The following is a 15883-nucleotide window of genomic DNA, read 5'->3' as shown; positions in this document are numbered from 1 at the left end:
GGTCGGTCAGGTCTTCACCTTCTGGGGACTTAAGCGTGGGCTTAAAAAACAAGACCGGAACAGTGGTTAATAGTTAAGGCTGAAGCATAGTCGTCTAGATGCTGCTTCTGCATACAATACACTTGATCTGTGGAAGTCAAACACAATGCACAATTTGATGAACAAGATTTTCATTTGGACGATCTTGAAAATGAAACGCGTCTCTGTCGGTGTAGCGGTTCGACCTTGACTGTTGGTGTTTAAACCCTTTGCCTCCCTCTCTCTCCACCCTCTCTCCCCTCGCTCTTTCCTCCCTCTCTCCCCTCTCTCTCTCTCTCCTCCCTCTCTCTCCTCCCTCTCTCCTCCCTCTCTCTCCTCCCTCTCTCTCTCCCCCCTCTCCCCACCCTCCAGCGGCCTCACCCACGAGGGCCACACCCGGGACGTGGAGCAGGTGTACCTGCGCTGCTCCCAGGGCTTCCTGGAGTGGCTGTACCCCACGGGCGCCATCATCGTCAACCTGCGGCCCAACACGGTCTCCACGGCGACCGCCCGCCTCTCGGTGTGCATCAAGCCCTCGGGCGAGTCCAGCGGCACCAACCTCTACCTGGACCGCGCCGGCAAGCTGCGGCTGCTGCTGCGCGAGCAGGACCAGGCCCACGGCAAGGTGCACTGCTTCAGCATCCAGGAGGGGGCGCTGTTCATCGAGGCCATCCCGCGCACCGACATCAGCCGGCGCATCACCACCTTCCAGTACGAGCTGGTCAGCGACGGCCCCGGCGTGGACCTGCAGAACCAGCTGACGGGTAAGGTTAGCTCGCGGTGTGGCGGGGGGAACCTTGGAGCACACATGAGGGACTGGTGTTTTTTTTTCTTGGGGGATTTTGTGTGATTGGTGTTTTTATTTTCAATCTTTCGCTGGGTGTCGGGGAAAACGGCAGACTTTTGTTTGGATGGATTCCCTATTTTTTTTATTTTGAAACGCAATCTGCTGTCCCGTGCGCTGAGCGCAGCCGTCTACTGGTGGAAAATAGTGGATTCAGTTGGACACTCCTCGTAGGAAAGTTCAGGTTTGTTCCAACACTTTGCCGAACACCAGAGCCAAGAGTCGTTCCTCTCTCACTACTCCCATAAAATGGCTTAAGGAAAATATTTTCTTTGACAATATCAAAGCTTTCTGCCAGGCCTCCAAACTACCCCCCCCCCCCCCCATCCACCAACCACCACCACACCTCGCCAAAAACGCCTCATTTGCTTTTCCGTATCAAATGTGCCCATTTCACTTTTGTATTTTGTTCGTTGAAAGATTATCCCGGGATTATCCTTTTGTAGGTCGTCATACGACCGGCCGGGCCTCAGTGGCCGGGGCTCTGTGAGCTGTGAAATATCTCTCAGGCCTCGGAGTGCAGAGGGGCATAGCCAAACACAGGGCCTCCCTTTAGAAAACAACTCCCCGCTATGTGTTCACGCTGTGTACCTGCCAGACCTGCGCAGCTTCAAGCTCACTGAACCCAACGCCACCAGAGGGATTTTCTTTCCCAAAACAAAGCGGGAAAAAAAAGAAAGGAAAAATACGGATATTAAAAAAACTTTTGAGTGGTATTATGCCGTTATACCTGCTTCGTACGGTCTGTTTGGTTTCCCCGTTCGGCATCCTGCCTCCCTTATCTGCCACAACAGAGGGGGAGAGAGAGACACGGTTGCAGGACGAGAGAGAGAGAGAGGGAGGGAGAGAATAATATTTGAGGGAGGGATAAGGCAGGAAGGGGGTTACCGAGGAGTTGTTTTGAATACACGGCTGCGCTCTGTTCGTTGCCTCTGTGGAATGAGGCGGTTTGGTGATGATGATGATGATGATGATGATGATGATGTGGCTTGCAGTTCTGACTAGACTTCTCCCTCTCCCCCCCCACCCCCGCCACCTCCCCTGCTCATGATGATGACTAACAGAGACAGTTGTCTTGTGTCGTCGGCGTGCCCTTTGCTGGTCCCTGGACAGGTTCCATCCATCTCGCTCTCTCACTCTCTCACTCTCTCGCTCTCTCTCTAGCTCATTTCCCCCTCTTGATTTGTCGTCGCCTGCTGCACATTTTCTCTTGTTGTTCTTATTTAGGTTCCTCCATTTCCCCTCTTCCTGCCACCATACTGTTTCCCTTCTCTCCTTCTCCTCCTTCTCACCCCGCTGAGTTGGGATCGAGTTATTCTCAATCATGTTGGAGTACATCCACCACCAGATGTTGGGAGGAGCTTCTGATGCATAAAGGCATATTCCCCCCCCCCCCCCAACCCCTATCCCAAATCAGTCACCCGGCCCTCCTTTTTCCTTTTTTCTCCCCCCCCCCCTCCGTCTCACTCTTTCCTACCTCCCCCTTGATTTCCCTTCCTCCTGCTCGTCTTCATTTTCTCGGTATCATCACAAGGGTTTCCTCCCGCCGGCCTGCTCCTCATCTGTCTCCCGTTCCGCAGGGCTTTTGAGGTGGTTCCCCCCCCCCCCCCCTCCCAAGCTCCGAGCGCCATTAGTGAATCCGGCTCCATTAGGGCGGAATGCATCTGGCTCCAGATGTTCCTGTGGACACTGTATCATCGCCGTCGCCCTTCATCCCTGCCTTTCTTTTCTTTCTCTTCTTCTTTTTCTTCTTCTTCTTCTTCTTCTTCTTCTTCTTCTTCTTCTTCTTCTTCTTCTTCTTCTTCTTCTTCTTCTTCTTCTTCTTCTTCTTCTTCTTCTTCTTCTTCTTCTTCTTCTCCCCGGTCTGCGTCTGTGAAGTGGTTCTGATCAGAGGGCTGCAACATGTGCCCGGGCCCGCGTAGAGATGCTGACTCTGCTGCCAGTTCCATTCCTGTGGTTCCGTTTCATGTCTGACACGTGAAACCTCGGCTCCGCTCGGCCTCGCTTCGGCTCGGCTGCTCGTTTGCATTGCATTGTGGGGAGGAAGAGGAAAAAGCGGACATTCACCCCATTTTGAGTTTTCCCTCCCTCCCTCCCTCCCTCCCTCCCTTCTCGATGTTACGGCTGCTAATGCTAAGGTTGGCCCCTAGACGTCTTCTACCGGATCCCAGGATCTGAGATGCCCCTTAAACGCTCCAGCTGTTCTCAGGACTCTGAGCTTCGGGGGGGGGGGGCTCGGTGACCTCTGAACTCTGCGGTGATGAAGCGCAGTGTTGTATTACAGCGTGAGTTGACCCTAAGACGTGCTCATGCCTCAACTCATGTGCTGCCATTCACCCCTGGCAGGGGCGGCTAAATATATCGCCCCATTCCTCCACCGCAAAACTATGACAGCAGAGCTCCATGTCTCCGCCGTGGCGATCACCAGTGTCTTCCACTCGCTGTGCCTTCATTTTTGCAATCAAAGCAAAAGTCCCGACCCCTCTTCCCCACAAACCCCACATTTGTTTACAGTTAACAAAAGTAATCGACGTGCACCAATCGACCAGAATATAACATATAAACTGTTGAAAGGAATTCCTGCTCTCCCAGATCAAAAAGGCACTGAGGTTTGCGTCCACTCTCTCTTAGAGCCACACCCATACCCCAAGTGCTGAGTGGGCAGCCCTAGCCCCCCCCCACCACTTCTCCCCTCCGCACCTGGCCCTGGAGCTAAAGAAAACCAGTGCTAATAAAGGCATCCACCCCCAGGGCCCCCGGGGGCCACCTGAGTCAACTAATCATGTTACTTGACGGCTCTCATTAGGGTCCCTTCCTCCTGTTGTAAAACGCTCGGGCCCTTGTCGAGGCCAGGGGGCGAGGGATCAGGCGAGGCCATTGGCTGCTGCTCGCACTGTGACTAAACAAAGCCTGGCCTGAAGGGTCTGGTCGGGGTACAGCCGGAGAATGTCCATTAACTCACTTTCGTTTACGCCCCCCATGAGTCGCCCTGTAGGGTCTTTTTATCTTTAAGCGGGGGGGGGGGGGGGGGGCCTGTGATTTGGGCTGGTTTAGATCAATAACATGTTTGGTTTTCTGCTCTGTTTCTCTCTCGCTCTCTCTTGCTGTCGCTCTCGCTCGCTCGGTGTGTTTGCTCTTCTATCATCTGGTGGAGTCAATCACGACAACAGTCCGTATTGGGTGGGTCACGGTTGTTGTTTTTCTGCTGCACCTTTGTTGCCCCCTTGGTTTCCCAGTGGTGGTTTCGGCGCAGACGTACCCCCGTAGGACGCCGCTGGCGTCGTGACCCTCGGGTCGGAACACTACACCCTGTTGATTGGTGTGTCGCCGCCCCGACTCATCCTAAACATCTGGTTGTTGTTTGTCGCGGACGTGTGGAGGGATTCTTGGTTCTGCTTGAGATGGCTTAGCAAAGGCGCCCCCACCCCGAGCCACCCTACCACAGGGCATAACCCACGCACACACTCCTGCATTTTTCTCTGAGCAAAGAAGATCTCTGTAGCAACAGCACGGGCAGTTTTTGCTTTTTTTTAAAGGCCAGAGCATGTGACACATTGACTCCTGTTCTACCCCCATGGGTGGAGAGAAAGGGTATGCTATGAGAGGCCTCAAGATTAATCACTGAGAGCCAGGTTTTGTGTTCTGTGTTCGGTGAAGAGCACTTGCTCTACATGGCTGGCTGACCACAAGTATGCGTTTTGAGGGTTCAGTATTAACTGGAACAATCCTGAACCCCGGCACCAAGAAGTTTTTGTCACACTCCAAATCAGGGCCACTGGGGTTTCGTGTGTGTGTGTGTGTGTGTGTGTGTGTGTGTGTGTGTGTGTGTGTGTGTGTGTGTGTGTGTGTGTGTGTGTGTGTGTGTGTGTGTGTGTGTGTGTGTGTGTGTGTGTGTGTGTGTGTGTGTGTGTGTGTGTGTGTGTGAGCTTATAAGAAGAGCAATTTGGACTAGAGGATAAGCTTGTCTCCTCTCTTTCTCCTCAGCTCCCTGCCAGCCCTGCACTGATGCGGAAATGCTCCTAGCAGTTTGCACCAGTGACTTTGGTAAGTTGGTTTCTGTGTTGCAGTTGGAACACTTTGAAGACTTCTACTACTACTACTACTACTACTACCACATCTACTTCTATATCTACTACTACTAATACATCTACTACATCTACTCCATCCACTTCTACTCCACACACTCTGTACGCTCTCCAAGTTTTAACGAAAGCAAAACAACACGCAGTTGTCCCGGTCCAGCGCAACCTAACCTTTGACTCTCCCTCGCATTTTCCAGTCGCCCGGGGAACCATCCAGAAGGTGGAACGGGACGAGGACAAGTCGTCGGTCACCGTGGCCATCGGCCGTCTGTATCGCCAGAAGACGAGGGTGTTCGTGTCGGGCGGCGTGCGGGCCCGCGGCTGGACGGGCCGGGTCAGCATGCCCCCGCAGTGCGGGGTGAAGCCCGGCGAGGGGGAGTTCCTCTTCACGGGCTCGGTGCGCTTCGGGGAGGCGTGGATGGGCTGCGCGCCGCGCTTCAGGGACTTCCTGCGCCTGTACGGCGAGGCCCAGCGGCTCGGGACCAACCCCTGTCACGTGGACACGGACTGAAGCCAGCCCCCGGGGTGGGGCGGGCCGCCGCGTTCATGAACCAAGGGGAGGCCGAGGGCAAGTCCACCACTTGGAGGGCAAGGCCACATTTTGAGGGGCAAAGTCCCACATCCGGGGGTGAAGCGGATTCCAGCGCGGCTGCGGTGGTGGGGAGGAGAAGAGGAGCCAGCGATGAAGTCAGATGGACTGAATGGCGGAGGGGGGAGGAGATGTCCCTCCCCACGACCCCCCTCCCCCCCTCTCTCACATCCCGCATCCCCCGGCTCAGCTTCTGGACCCCCCTCCTGCTGTCTTGTGTCGGCTTCTATAGAAGGAGGAGGAGGAGGAGGAGGGGGGGGAGGAGGTGGGGGAGCTCGTAATGTGTCGCCAAGCAGTGTTTCTAGTCGGACTCTGTTCAGCAGAGCCAGACCGTGACCACGGCGGCCTCCTCCCCTGGAGACACTGCCCAGGGTGGATATGTAGCAGAGCTTGCTCGCGTTGTTTTTGTAAATGTGTGTAAAAAATGTGAATGACCTTTTCTCTTTTTCTTTCTTTTATTTTTTTTTATGGAGCGACCCAAGTGCTTTGCAAAAAGCTCAATGTACAGTTTTGGAAGTTATTTCTCGATGAAATGTAAAAAGTGAAAGTTTGTTTTTATTTTTATTTTGTATAAAAAAGATGGTTTGAATTCTATGGCTGGATGGATGAGTTTTTTTATTTTTTATTTAGGACTTTATAATTGTAGAAAAACGAAGAAGAAGAAGTAGAAGAAGAAGAAGGAAACAAACAACTAAAGTACAGAAGTCCTATTTTTCCAACGTGAATGTTGTCTTCTGTGTCAGGCTGTCCACACCAAGCACTAAAATGCTATGTTCCAAGAGCTCGGCATTGAGGATCGTGGATTGAGAATAGTTTTGTTTATGTTATTTAAAAGTGATCCACCATCTTGTTTTAAATGCTTGCGAAAAATATTTGAAATGGACAAAATGGCAACTTAAAATAAATGGAAAACACAAAGTCTAGTACCGTTTTACCTGAGTTATTATTCCACCAAACTTACGCTTAACAGAAACAATATCGTAAGATTTGCATCGGCCCTCCCTGTGAACGGTCCCTCTCAGCCCCCCTAATGTCTGCCAGGGGGAAGAGAGATTGATATAAAGTTTGGGTGGATTCCATCACATTGGTTCCTGTGGTGAAGGGGGGGTTGGGGGTGTCAAGGTCAATGTGAAAGGACTCTTTGTTCTCCTGCACTGGTCTGGTATGAGAGATAGAGTGAGGGAGAGGGAGTGAGGGCAGGGGAGAAGACACAGTAAAGTGCTGTGATTGGGTGGTAGGGGGCGGGGGTGGGCTGAAACCAGTTCCCTTTAACCACAATGCAAGTTTTGATTGGCATGCATTGCAGGGCACCTCTTCATGCATAATTTGCAAGGGTTCTTAATTTTCCTCTTGTTTGAATAAAATACATGGGAGGCCGGTAGGAGGGAGTGGAGCTCTACGACGATTATCCTAAATGATGCATGATGCTGCCATCCACAACGTCTAAAATAGCAGCCCAATGTCTGTCCATTTTGGTCCCATGTTGTGTTTGGTTTTTCCACTGGAGTTAGGATGAATGTGTTTTTTAGTTCTTCCCTTCTTCCCAAGTTATTCCTTGTACCGTTCCCAACCACATAGTTGGCATTCTGATGTGATTCCATCAAGTGTAAAATACATGTAACTAGAGTACTTTCCTGAAGAAGCATTTAAGGTGTACATTTCTTGGCAATAGTTAATAGGCAGAAATCATTGTCTGGAACCTCTGCGTTACATTCCTGACAGACACTATCCCCTCGTTGTGTGTGTGTGTGTGTGTGTGTGTGTCTGTGTGAGAGAGAGAATGAGGGGGAGAGAGAGAGAGAGAGAGTGAGAATATCCCAACTATAGTGATTTAAAGGAACCACTATCAAAAAGACAATGACTATTGGGTGTTTTTTTATTGACCAACCCAATTGAAAAAAGTTTGATGCACAACTTTGGAGCGCAGGGGAAAGAGAGAGAGACCAGCACTTCAAGAAACACACTCTGCATACTTTATCATAATTGTATTTTCTCAATATTCCCGTCTGGAACTTCAGCAACATTCCTGATAGACATTTTCCCCTCGTAGTGTGTGTGTGTGTGTGTGTGTGTTCTCATTCCGATTTAATGAGAACGTACTGAATGTCTTTTGAATAAGACAGGCAGCGCAGATAATCACTTTTCCAGGGGAGGTCAATGCATTTAAAATGAACGTCTGAATTCCTGCTGGAAACCAGTGCCCCCCCCCCCCCCCCTCCAATGCAACCCCCCTAAATGACTGGGAAATGCAAACAGTGTTCCTATAGTAACGGTGGCTTGCTGAGAACGCTCTCTCTCTCTCTCTCTCTCTCTCTCTCTCTCTTTCTCTCCCTCTCTGTCTCTCCCTCTCTGTCTCTCTCCCTCCCTCTGTCTCTCTCTCTCTCCCTCTCTCTCTCTCCCTCTCTGTCTATCTCCCTCTCTCTCTGTCTCTCTCCCTCCCTCTGTCTCTCTCTCCCTCCCTCTGTCTCTCTCCCCCTGTCTCTGTCTCTCTCTCTCTCCCTCCCTCTGTCTCTCTCTGTCTCTCTGTCTCTCTCTCTCTCTCTCTCTCTCTCTCTCTCTCTCTCTCTCTCTCTCTCTCTCTCTCTCTCTCTCTCTCTCTCTCTCTCTCTGTCTCTCACTCAGTCTCTCTCTCTGTCTCTGAGAATGCATCTCGGCGCAGCAGAAGGAGGAGAGGCACGTCGAGGAGACGGGCCGGCGGGTGCTAGTTGGCTTCGGTTACTGACTTGTGTCTTCAATGGCCCCAGCTGTCCTGGACGTCAGCAGGCCGTCCTTTCACTCTCTGGCCCATCTCACCTTGGCTCTCCTTCCTCTGTGCTCGCCATAGCAGCTGCCAGACAGCTAACAGATGCAAGTCTTCAGGTGGTGGTGTTGATGGTGCCTCTTCAGTATCAAACCTGTTCAGTTCAATCAGCGGGGCCGACGTCCTGTATGTGCGGATGTAGAATTTGAAGTGGTTCTTCATGCTGAAGACCATCCATGTCTGGGAACTTTCAGATGTATTTGTTGTGTCTTATTTACGTAGCGTTGTAGTGCAGCTACAGACAGGTCGCAGCCACAAAGCAACTAAGAAGCTGGGCTGTTGAACTGTGTTTACTTGAATTGACTACAAGTAATACATATCATAAATACATATATATTCGTACAATAAATATCGTAATGCTTATTACCATACGCAGGGAAGAGAGAGCCGTACGATAACAAAAACACAATATATAAAAAAAACGGACAAACTGTCTCTCACTCAACCAGCATAATGGGAGGATCTGTGTAGCAGGTTTCAATAAAATCATTAAATTATGCCATGGCAGCACATTGCAGTCGTCATGTGTCACAGGGAAAGAGATAGGGGGGGGGGGGGTAAAATACCCCTCGAGTCAGTCAGAGAAATAGTAGGGGGCAGAACAGAGGAGCTAGTGAGTTGTGAGTAGTGGCTCATTGGGAAGTGTTGGAATGTGAGGAATGTGTTGACTCTACTCACACACTGGTGGGCACACACATAAATACACACGCGCACACACACACACGCGCGCGCACACACACACACACACACACGCACGCACGCACGCACGCACGCACGCACGCACGCACACACACACACACACACGCACACACACACACACACACACACACACACACACTGCTTTAATTAGATGGACTCAATAGGATCTCTGTGGTTTATATGTATATTTTTGTGAGTGTGTGTGTGTGGCCTGGGCACGGGGGCCATGCTATAAACACATGGGGCAGCCAGGAGGATGGCTGCTGCCACCCACACCGATTTAAGGACCCCCTTTGCAGCAGCAGTCTTCCAGACACCTTCGGTCAGACACGGCGCTGCCCCTGTCATTGCTCGTATAAAATGCCACACATACAATCATCCCTACCCAAAGAATCTGCGATCCTGGAATTCTTTGCAAATAACAAAGTTTGGATTTCCTTCAGTACCCTACTGGAAATTACGTTTGAAATATCTTGACTGGCTTCTTGTGATCTTGCTTCTCAGGCCCTTGGGTGAATCTTAATCTGAGAGCCAACCATCCTACCATGTTATGAGCAGGACTTCTGGGGGGAGTTGTACAGAACCTGGGCCGGAAACCAGAAATATCAAAGGGCAGAGTTACGCATTTGTTCTTGTTTCATTACAGAGAGTTCTGTGGATGCGGCTTTCAGAAGATGATTTTAATAAGTGCATTCCTACATTGGACAGTTTCTACATGGTGTTGATTTGAATCCTTTGCAAACACTGTTTTACAGTTAACTGCTGCTGGCCAATCCCTTGTGTTTGCCCTTTAAAAACCCCTACAGATCCCTGCCTCGAGCAAGATGATTGGTCGAAACAAGGTGAAAGACCCTGTTCGCCCAGATTTCAGCCTGTCTGCCCTAAGGCTTTAGATTATTTAGCTAAATTCAGATTTTTGAGACTACGTATATCCTAAAATTAGTATTTTTTAACAACAGATTGAAAAGGCTAGTGTTCAGTTACAAATAAAGTGCATTACAGTGGCAGCTCGCCTATAGAGGGCGCTTGGGCGCCGCCCTCCCGCCGACCGGCCATCTTTTCTTTTTAAAATATATTTATATATATTTTTTTTAATAATCTTCTCATTTTGAGAATTAATCTATTTTAATTGCATTCGAATAATGCATTTACTTTAGAATATCTTTAGAATCCCCCATAATTAAATCTTCATTCACTTACATGTTCAACGTTCATTTTGGTGAAGTAGATGTCTTCCGTGGGGCGCAGTTCGCTCAGCCCCACATACATTATTAGCCAATGGTTCCCCCGTTGCTAGGCAGAATAGTTCAACATCGTCGCGTCGTCGAATTGTATGGCTTTGGGGCGCTCAAGATATAGCCCCAAGCGCAGTGCATACCTCAGAGATCAGCAAGATGGCGACTTTGAGTACTGCTACCACTGTTTCCCTGTGAGTTCAGCTAGCCCCAAATTCAGTTAAGTCTTTGCTTATGAATCCCTTCGAAAGAAGAACATTTGCAGAAAGTAAAAAATAACTCAGAAGTGAACATAACCCAACAAGCAAGAGAAAAGGATAGAGCCTACAATAGAAGTTTTTCCAGAGTTTGGTTCAGGCTTGGCTAACTAGCTGTGGGTATGCCAATGCAATTTTTTGCTTTCCTTGTAAACTTTTTAAAATAAGTGTGTGTGATAGTTCGTGGACACAGACAGGGTTGACAGACCTGAAACATCTGTTAGAACGGATAAAAAAAAAACACAAGCGAGTAAGAGTGCATAATGGACAACTGTGTGAAGCTAGCCATGCTAGAGGTAAGCTACTTCTATTTATTCCACTAGCCTATATGTATTTCCCTTGAGATGGACACTGGTTGCAGACCCTCACAACCTCCCCCCACCCCTTTCAACTGTACTGTATATAGTTCTCTGCAATTGCAAACCAGGCCTTCATTGTGCATATTGTATATAGTCCTCTGCAAACCTATTCAGTGTACATACTGTATATAGTTCTCTGCAAACATGGTGGCATCAGGCCTTCAGTGTGCATATTGTACTGTATGTAGTCCTCTGTAAACCTATTCAGTCAGTGTACATACTGTATATAGTTCTCTGCAAACCTATGGTTGCTTCAGGCCTTCATTGTTCATATTGTACTGTATGGGTCCTCTGTAAACCTATTCAGTGTACATACTGTATGTAGTCCTCTGCAAACCTATGTTGGTATCATGCCTTAAAGGAGCATTTCACCGGTGCAGACATGAATATGTATTGAAATTGGGTCCTATATGTAGTCGAATAATAAAATAAAATTCTAATTTGGTGCCGTCTTGACCGAGAAAAGGCAGAAAGTGACTTTTTGGCGCTTGTGGATTGAAGACAACAACTCCCACCATGCACAGCTTCGCTGGCGGCCACTCCCGCTGATCATCTCCGCCTATCGGACACCTCCTTGTTCCATCTACTAATGGAACAAATCAGCGTGGAGCTTGAACCGACGTCACTAGAGTAGTGACGCTTGCACAGAAGCATACGGCCGACATCTTTCCTTATTCTGGGTGGAAATAGTAACATAGTTACGCCATTAAAGGCGTTTATGTAAACATTTTTAGCGAGAAATGTGCATTTTAATTTCATAATGTTCGCTCGTTGAATTTGAAGGATGTTTGGTTTGATAGTTATGACGAAGAGGGAACGCTCCATTCACTTGCATGGACAGCGTCTCTGGTCGCTAAGCAACCTCAACGTCTTGGCGGACTATATTATTGTTATTTATATCCGAGATTATTTAATCTAACCCGATCTAAACTCTATCATGCACCCAAACATGGCGGCGTTTGGGTTTCCTACCTCTGACTCCTAAATCCAGCGCAGCCACAAGCGCGTTGAACCATTTTTGTGACACACAATGATCAAGCGACAAGTTAGGCACGTTACACGCGTTTGGTGTGGCCGTAGGCCGTGTCCACCAAAAGCGTTTTTTTATGCGGCTTCACCCAAAAAATCGGCTTCGTGTGGACGGGGCCAAGAAGGCGAACACACGTCACCAAGACGGGGAGACAGCGCCAGGCGACTTACGCCACTATCTGCCAATGGATCGTGGATGCCTGGGCTGATATAACAGTCTCCACTGTGGTCCAAGCTTTCACGAAGGCAGGAATAATCACTGAACTGCCAGGCAACAGCAGCGACACTGACTCGGATAATGACGAGAGGAATCCGGGCATGTTGGATGCCGTAGCCTACTCGCCCAACTGTTCAATTCGCACACACAAGAATTTGAGGGATTCGTAGACGGGGAATGAACTGAAAAAGGTGAGCTTACTGTTAAGAGATATTGATCAGATATTGTTAATATGCACATTAACGTTTGAACATCGTTACCATGGGAGTGACCGGAGTTGTCAGAACGCTTAATACAGTTTGACTTTATCTGACTGTTTTGTTGACATTCTCTTTAGCACAGCTCGGTCTTGTCGATGCATAACGCAACCCCAGTCAAACGTTTGACTGCAGTATCTTCTATTCTATGCGCCTAATAATCCGGTGCGCCCTATATATGAAAACAGTTCTAAAATAGGCCATTCATTAAAGGTGCGCTTTATAATCCGGTGTGCTTTATAGTACGGAAAATACGGTAGTCCTCGTTTGTGTTTCTTTCGAAATGGTGAACTTTTGCATGGAGCCATCTTCTATGTCAGATCCAGTACCCTCCGCCAATGTACTTCAGTTTTAGCAACAGCCTCTGTTATCTTAGCTTCAGACGCTGTGGATGTTAGTTTCTGCTGGTGAAGTCCCACCCACTGGCACTGCTCTAATAGGTCTGTAGCGTCAGTGGTTGTAGTCTTACGAGAATCATCTCCTCTTACACTTCCTGTTTTCTTGTACGCAAAAATCGTCATATTGCGTCATAAAAAACAGGAAGTGTTGGAAATCGATACGGATCTCTCCAGTCTCTCCAGAAAATAAGGGAATGATGCTAGACCATTCAAAAATATGCGGGGGGTTCTAAAAATACAAAGCTTATGTGAAATGGGTGAAGTTGCCCTTTAAGTGTGTCTTCAACAACCACACACAAAAGTTTGCACATTTACATGAATTTTGTGGAATTCATATTTCATGTATTTGTCTAAATGCATACTAATGCAGACTGTAGATATATTTATGAGTGACGTTTACCAACACAATGGCTTGGCCGTAACACACTCGCCCATTATCTCTCTCTCTCTCTCTCTCTCTCTCTCTCTCTCTCTCTCTCTCTCTCTCTCTCTCTCTCTCTCTCTCTCTCTCTCTCTCTCTCTCTCTCTCTCTCTCTCTCTCTCTCTCTCTCTCTCTCTCTCTCTCTCTCTCTCTCTCTCTCTCTCTCTCTCTCTGTCTGTGTGTCTATCTCTCTCTCTGTCTGTGTGTCTATCTCTCTCTCTCTCTCTGTCTCTGTCTCTGTCTCTCTCTCTCTGTCTCTGTCTCTCACTCAGTCTCCGTCTCTGTCTCTGAGAATGCATCTCGGCGCAGCAGAAGGAGGAGAGGCACGTCGAGGAGACGGGCAGGCGGGTGCTAGTTGGCTTCAGTGTTCACTGTTCACTGTTACCTTGTGTGTAATTCAAAGTTGTTGTTGATGTATCTGCACTCTTAATGTTGCTGATTTCTACAAGGCAAAAAATTTACTTAAAACTTAGTTCCCTGGCCCCATTCGTCTTTGTAAGTAAATGTTCATTTTTTGCCTTTACTATTTTGTCAGAATGCACCAGAATGCTTTGTTTGTTTGTGAAAATCACAAAAAAAATCTTGTGGGGGAGGATGCCCCCAGACCACCCTACAGGGGTTTGGAATGCAAACGTTCAGCCCCCCCTCAAATAAATTCCACCAGCCGCCACTGGTGCATTGATATTTCTATCTTCCTATCTCCTTCCCTCGATGTCTGGACAAGACCAGTCATTGAAACCACCTGTGTTTCTGAGCCTGCCAGCACATTGTATTCTATTATTTGAACCCAATCCCTGTTTGAAGCTTGGATGTGTCATTTTTCCTCTAAGATAACATTTTAATGTTTTACGATGTTTAGGAAAAATATGAACCGCATATCAACAAATTGAATTGATGCATTTACATCCTTATAATTCTGTTACGGATAAATAATGATTGTTATTCAAACACACAACATAAATACACACTTGCATTTTTAGGAAGTCGGAATAAAAGATCTATTAGACACATTGTGATAAGGATGGAGTGGAATATTTTGTTCTGCACAGGTTCAGGGCTTTATAAATAAACCATAACATCAGAATAGTACCCTAACATACACACATTGGCTCTGTGGGAGGCAGGATAAAGTCAACCGGCAAATTAGGCGCCTGAGAAAATGCCCTATAATCTGCTAGAGGGTTATGAGTTTCCAGGAAGAGAAAAAAAAAGTTTTTTCCACTCCTCTTTCGCTGCCCCTCTGTGTGTGTGTGTGTGTGTGTGTGTGTGTGTGTGTGTGTGTGTGTGTGTGTGTGTGTGTGTGTGTGTGTGTGTGTGTGTGTGTGTGTGTGTGTGTGTGTGTGTGTGTGTGTGTGTGTGTGTGTGTGATGAGATCACCAAGCCCATGGGAAGACCTTAAGACACATAGAGCAACATCCATGCCATGCCCATCTAAAGCCTTACCTTAGCTCTATCACACTGCATCATTACACCTTAGACCAGCTGGACATTTCTTGTCTAATTACATCAGAACATTTGACAGAAAAATATCATAAAGCATACATGGTATATTTCCATAATTTTTGACAATGAAATGTGATAAACTTTGACCATTGTAGACCTTTTGAGGCTTGGTTATGCAACCCAAATAACTGTTTGTTTATGATGATCAGTGACTTTGATGGATCTTATGAAATCAAACCAAAACAACCTTTGATTTAAGTCATATTTTATTAAAGTAAAATCAATTGAATAAAGTTGAATCTAGCTGAGAACAGGAGAAAAAGTTATCGACTAAATAGAATGGAAATAATCCAGTTCTAGGCATTGATTCAAGATTCAGGCCTACTTATGCACTTTGCCTCAAAGTATTGTTCCACCATTTGATTTGTCAATGAGCTTTCAGTGAATGGGTGTACTTAGCTTACACTGGCTCTGGAATGACACAACACTGTCCAAACATGCCAATACTCCATTCGCCATCACTGAGGGAAGGTGTTTCTTTGTGTGTGGTGTCGTGGAAGGGAACGGTAGATGCTTCTGGTTCCCGGGATTTTCACACCACTCTGTAAAGTCTGTAACCCAATAAACGAGGCTTGGTTCCTGCGAGGGGAGGACGTCAAGCAAACACACTGGAACTGCACTTTTTATTTACTTGCCCTTGCCGCCCCTCCCCCGACAGCCGCCGGTCGCCTGGCAACGGCCGCCTGGTCGATGCGGGGACAACTTTCTCATGATGTCATTGTGCTTCATGTGAGCAGCGTGCTGTAAAGGAGGCGAGGGGCTCCAAGATGTGCAGAAACTTTTAATATACTATTGAGAATCTCTACTGCTGCTTTCACCAGTATAGAAGAAATAGAAGGCGTAGTTTTAAGTAAGGATGTGTTCCCACCACCAATGTAATGGAACCTGTAAATTGTCGCTATCAAACGTGTCAAATGGTTTTGTAGAGACCTAGTGTTAAAATTAACAAAATCATCTGCCTTGTTGCAAAGCGAATCGACTGGTCTGCAAAATCGGCGAACTCCCGCATCCTCTGATCGGCAATTAACTGGCCAATCAACAACTTACTCAGTATATTCTGTCTGTGTTTTTGGATATATTTTAGCGGTTCATATTTCGACTCTTTTAAGAGGTCTTTTAGCATCTTTGTTTTCATTTTTGACGTCTTTGACAATTACATATAAGGCCTATATTTA

The 15883-nt window shown here is 47.7% G+C and overlaps 1 protein-coding gene across 1 annotated transcript in view; it reads left to right on the top strand.

The window, feature by feature from the left end:
• Positions 1-5694, top strand: part of metrnla (meteorin like, glial cell differentiation regulator a) — a 12150-nt gene extending 6456 nt beyond the window's left edge. The window contains exons 4-6 of the mRNA XM_056608813.1: positions 391-782; positions 4847-4906; positions 5142-5694. Coding sequence (XP_056464788.1) covers positions 391-782; positions 4847-4906; positions 5142-5455 — 766 coding nt within the window. The 3' untranslated portion in view covers positions 5456-5694. The remainder of the gene's footprint in view (positions 1-390; positions 783-4846; positions 4907-5141) is intronic.
• Positions 5695-15883: the final 10189 nt, after the last annotated feature.

This window comes from Gadus chalcogrammus, chromosome 2 (assembly GCF_026213295.1).
Source record: "Gadus chalcogrammus isolate NIFS_2021 chromosome 2, NIFS_Gcha_1.0, whole genome shotgun sequence".
Taxonomy (NCBI): Eukaryota; Metazoa; Chordata; class Actinopteri; order Gadiformes; family Gadidae; genus Gadus; species Gadus chalcogrammus.
This window is presented reverse-complemented; position numbering and strand designations above follow the sequence as displayed.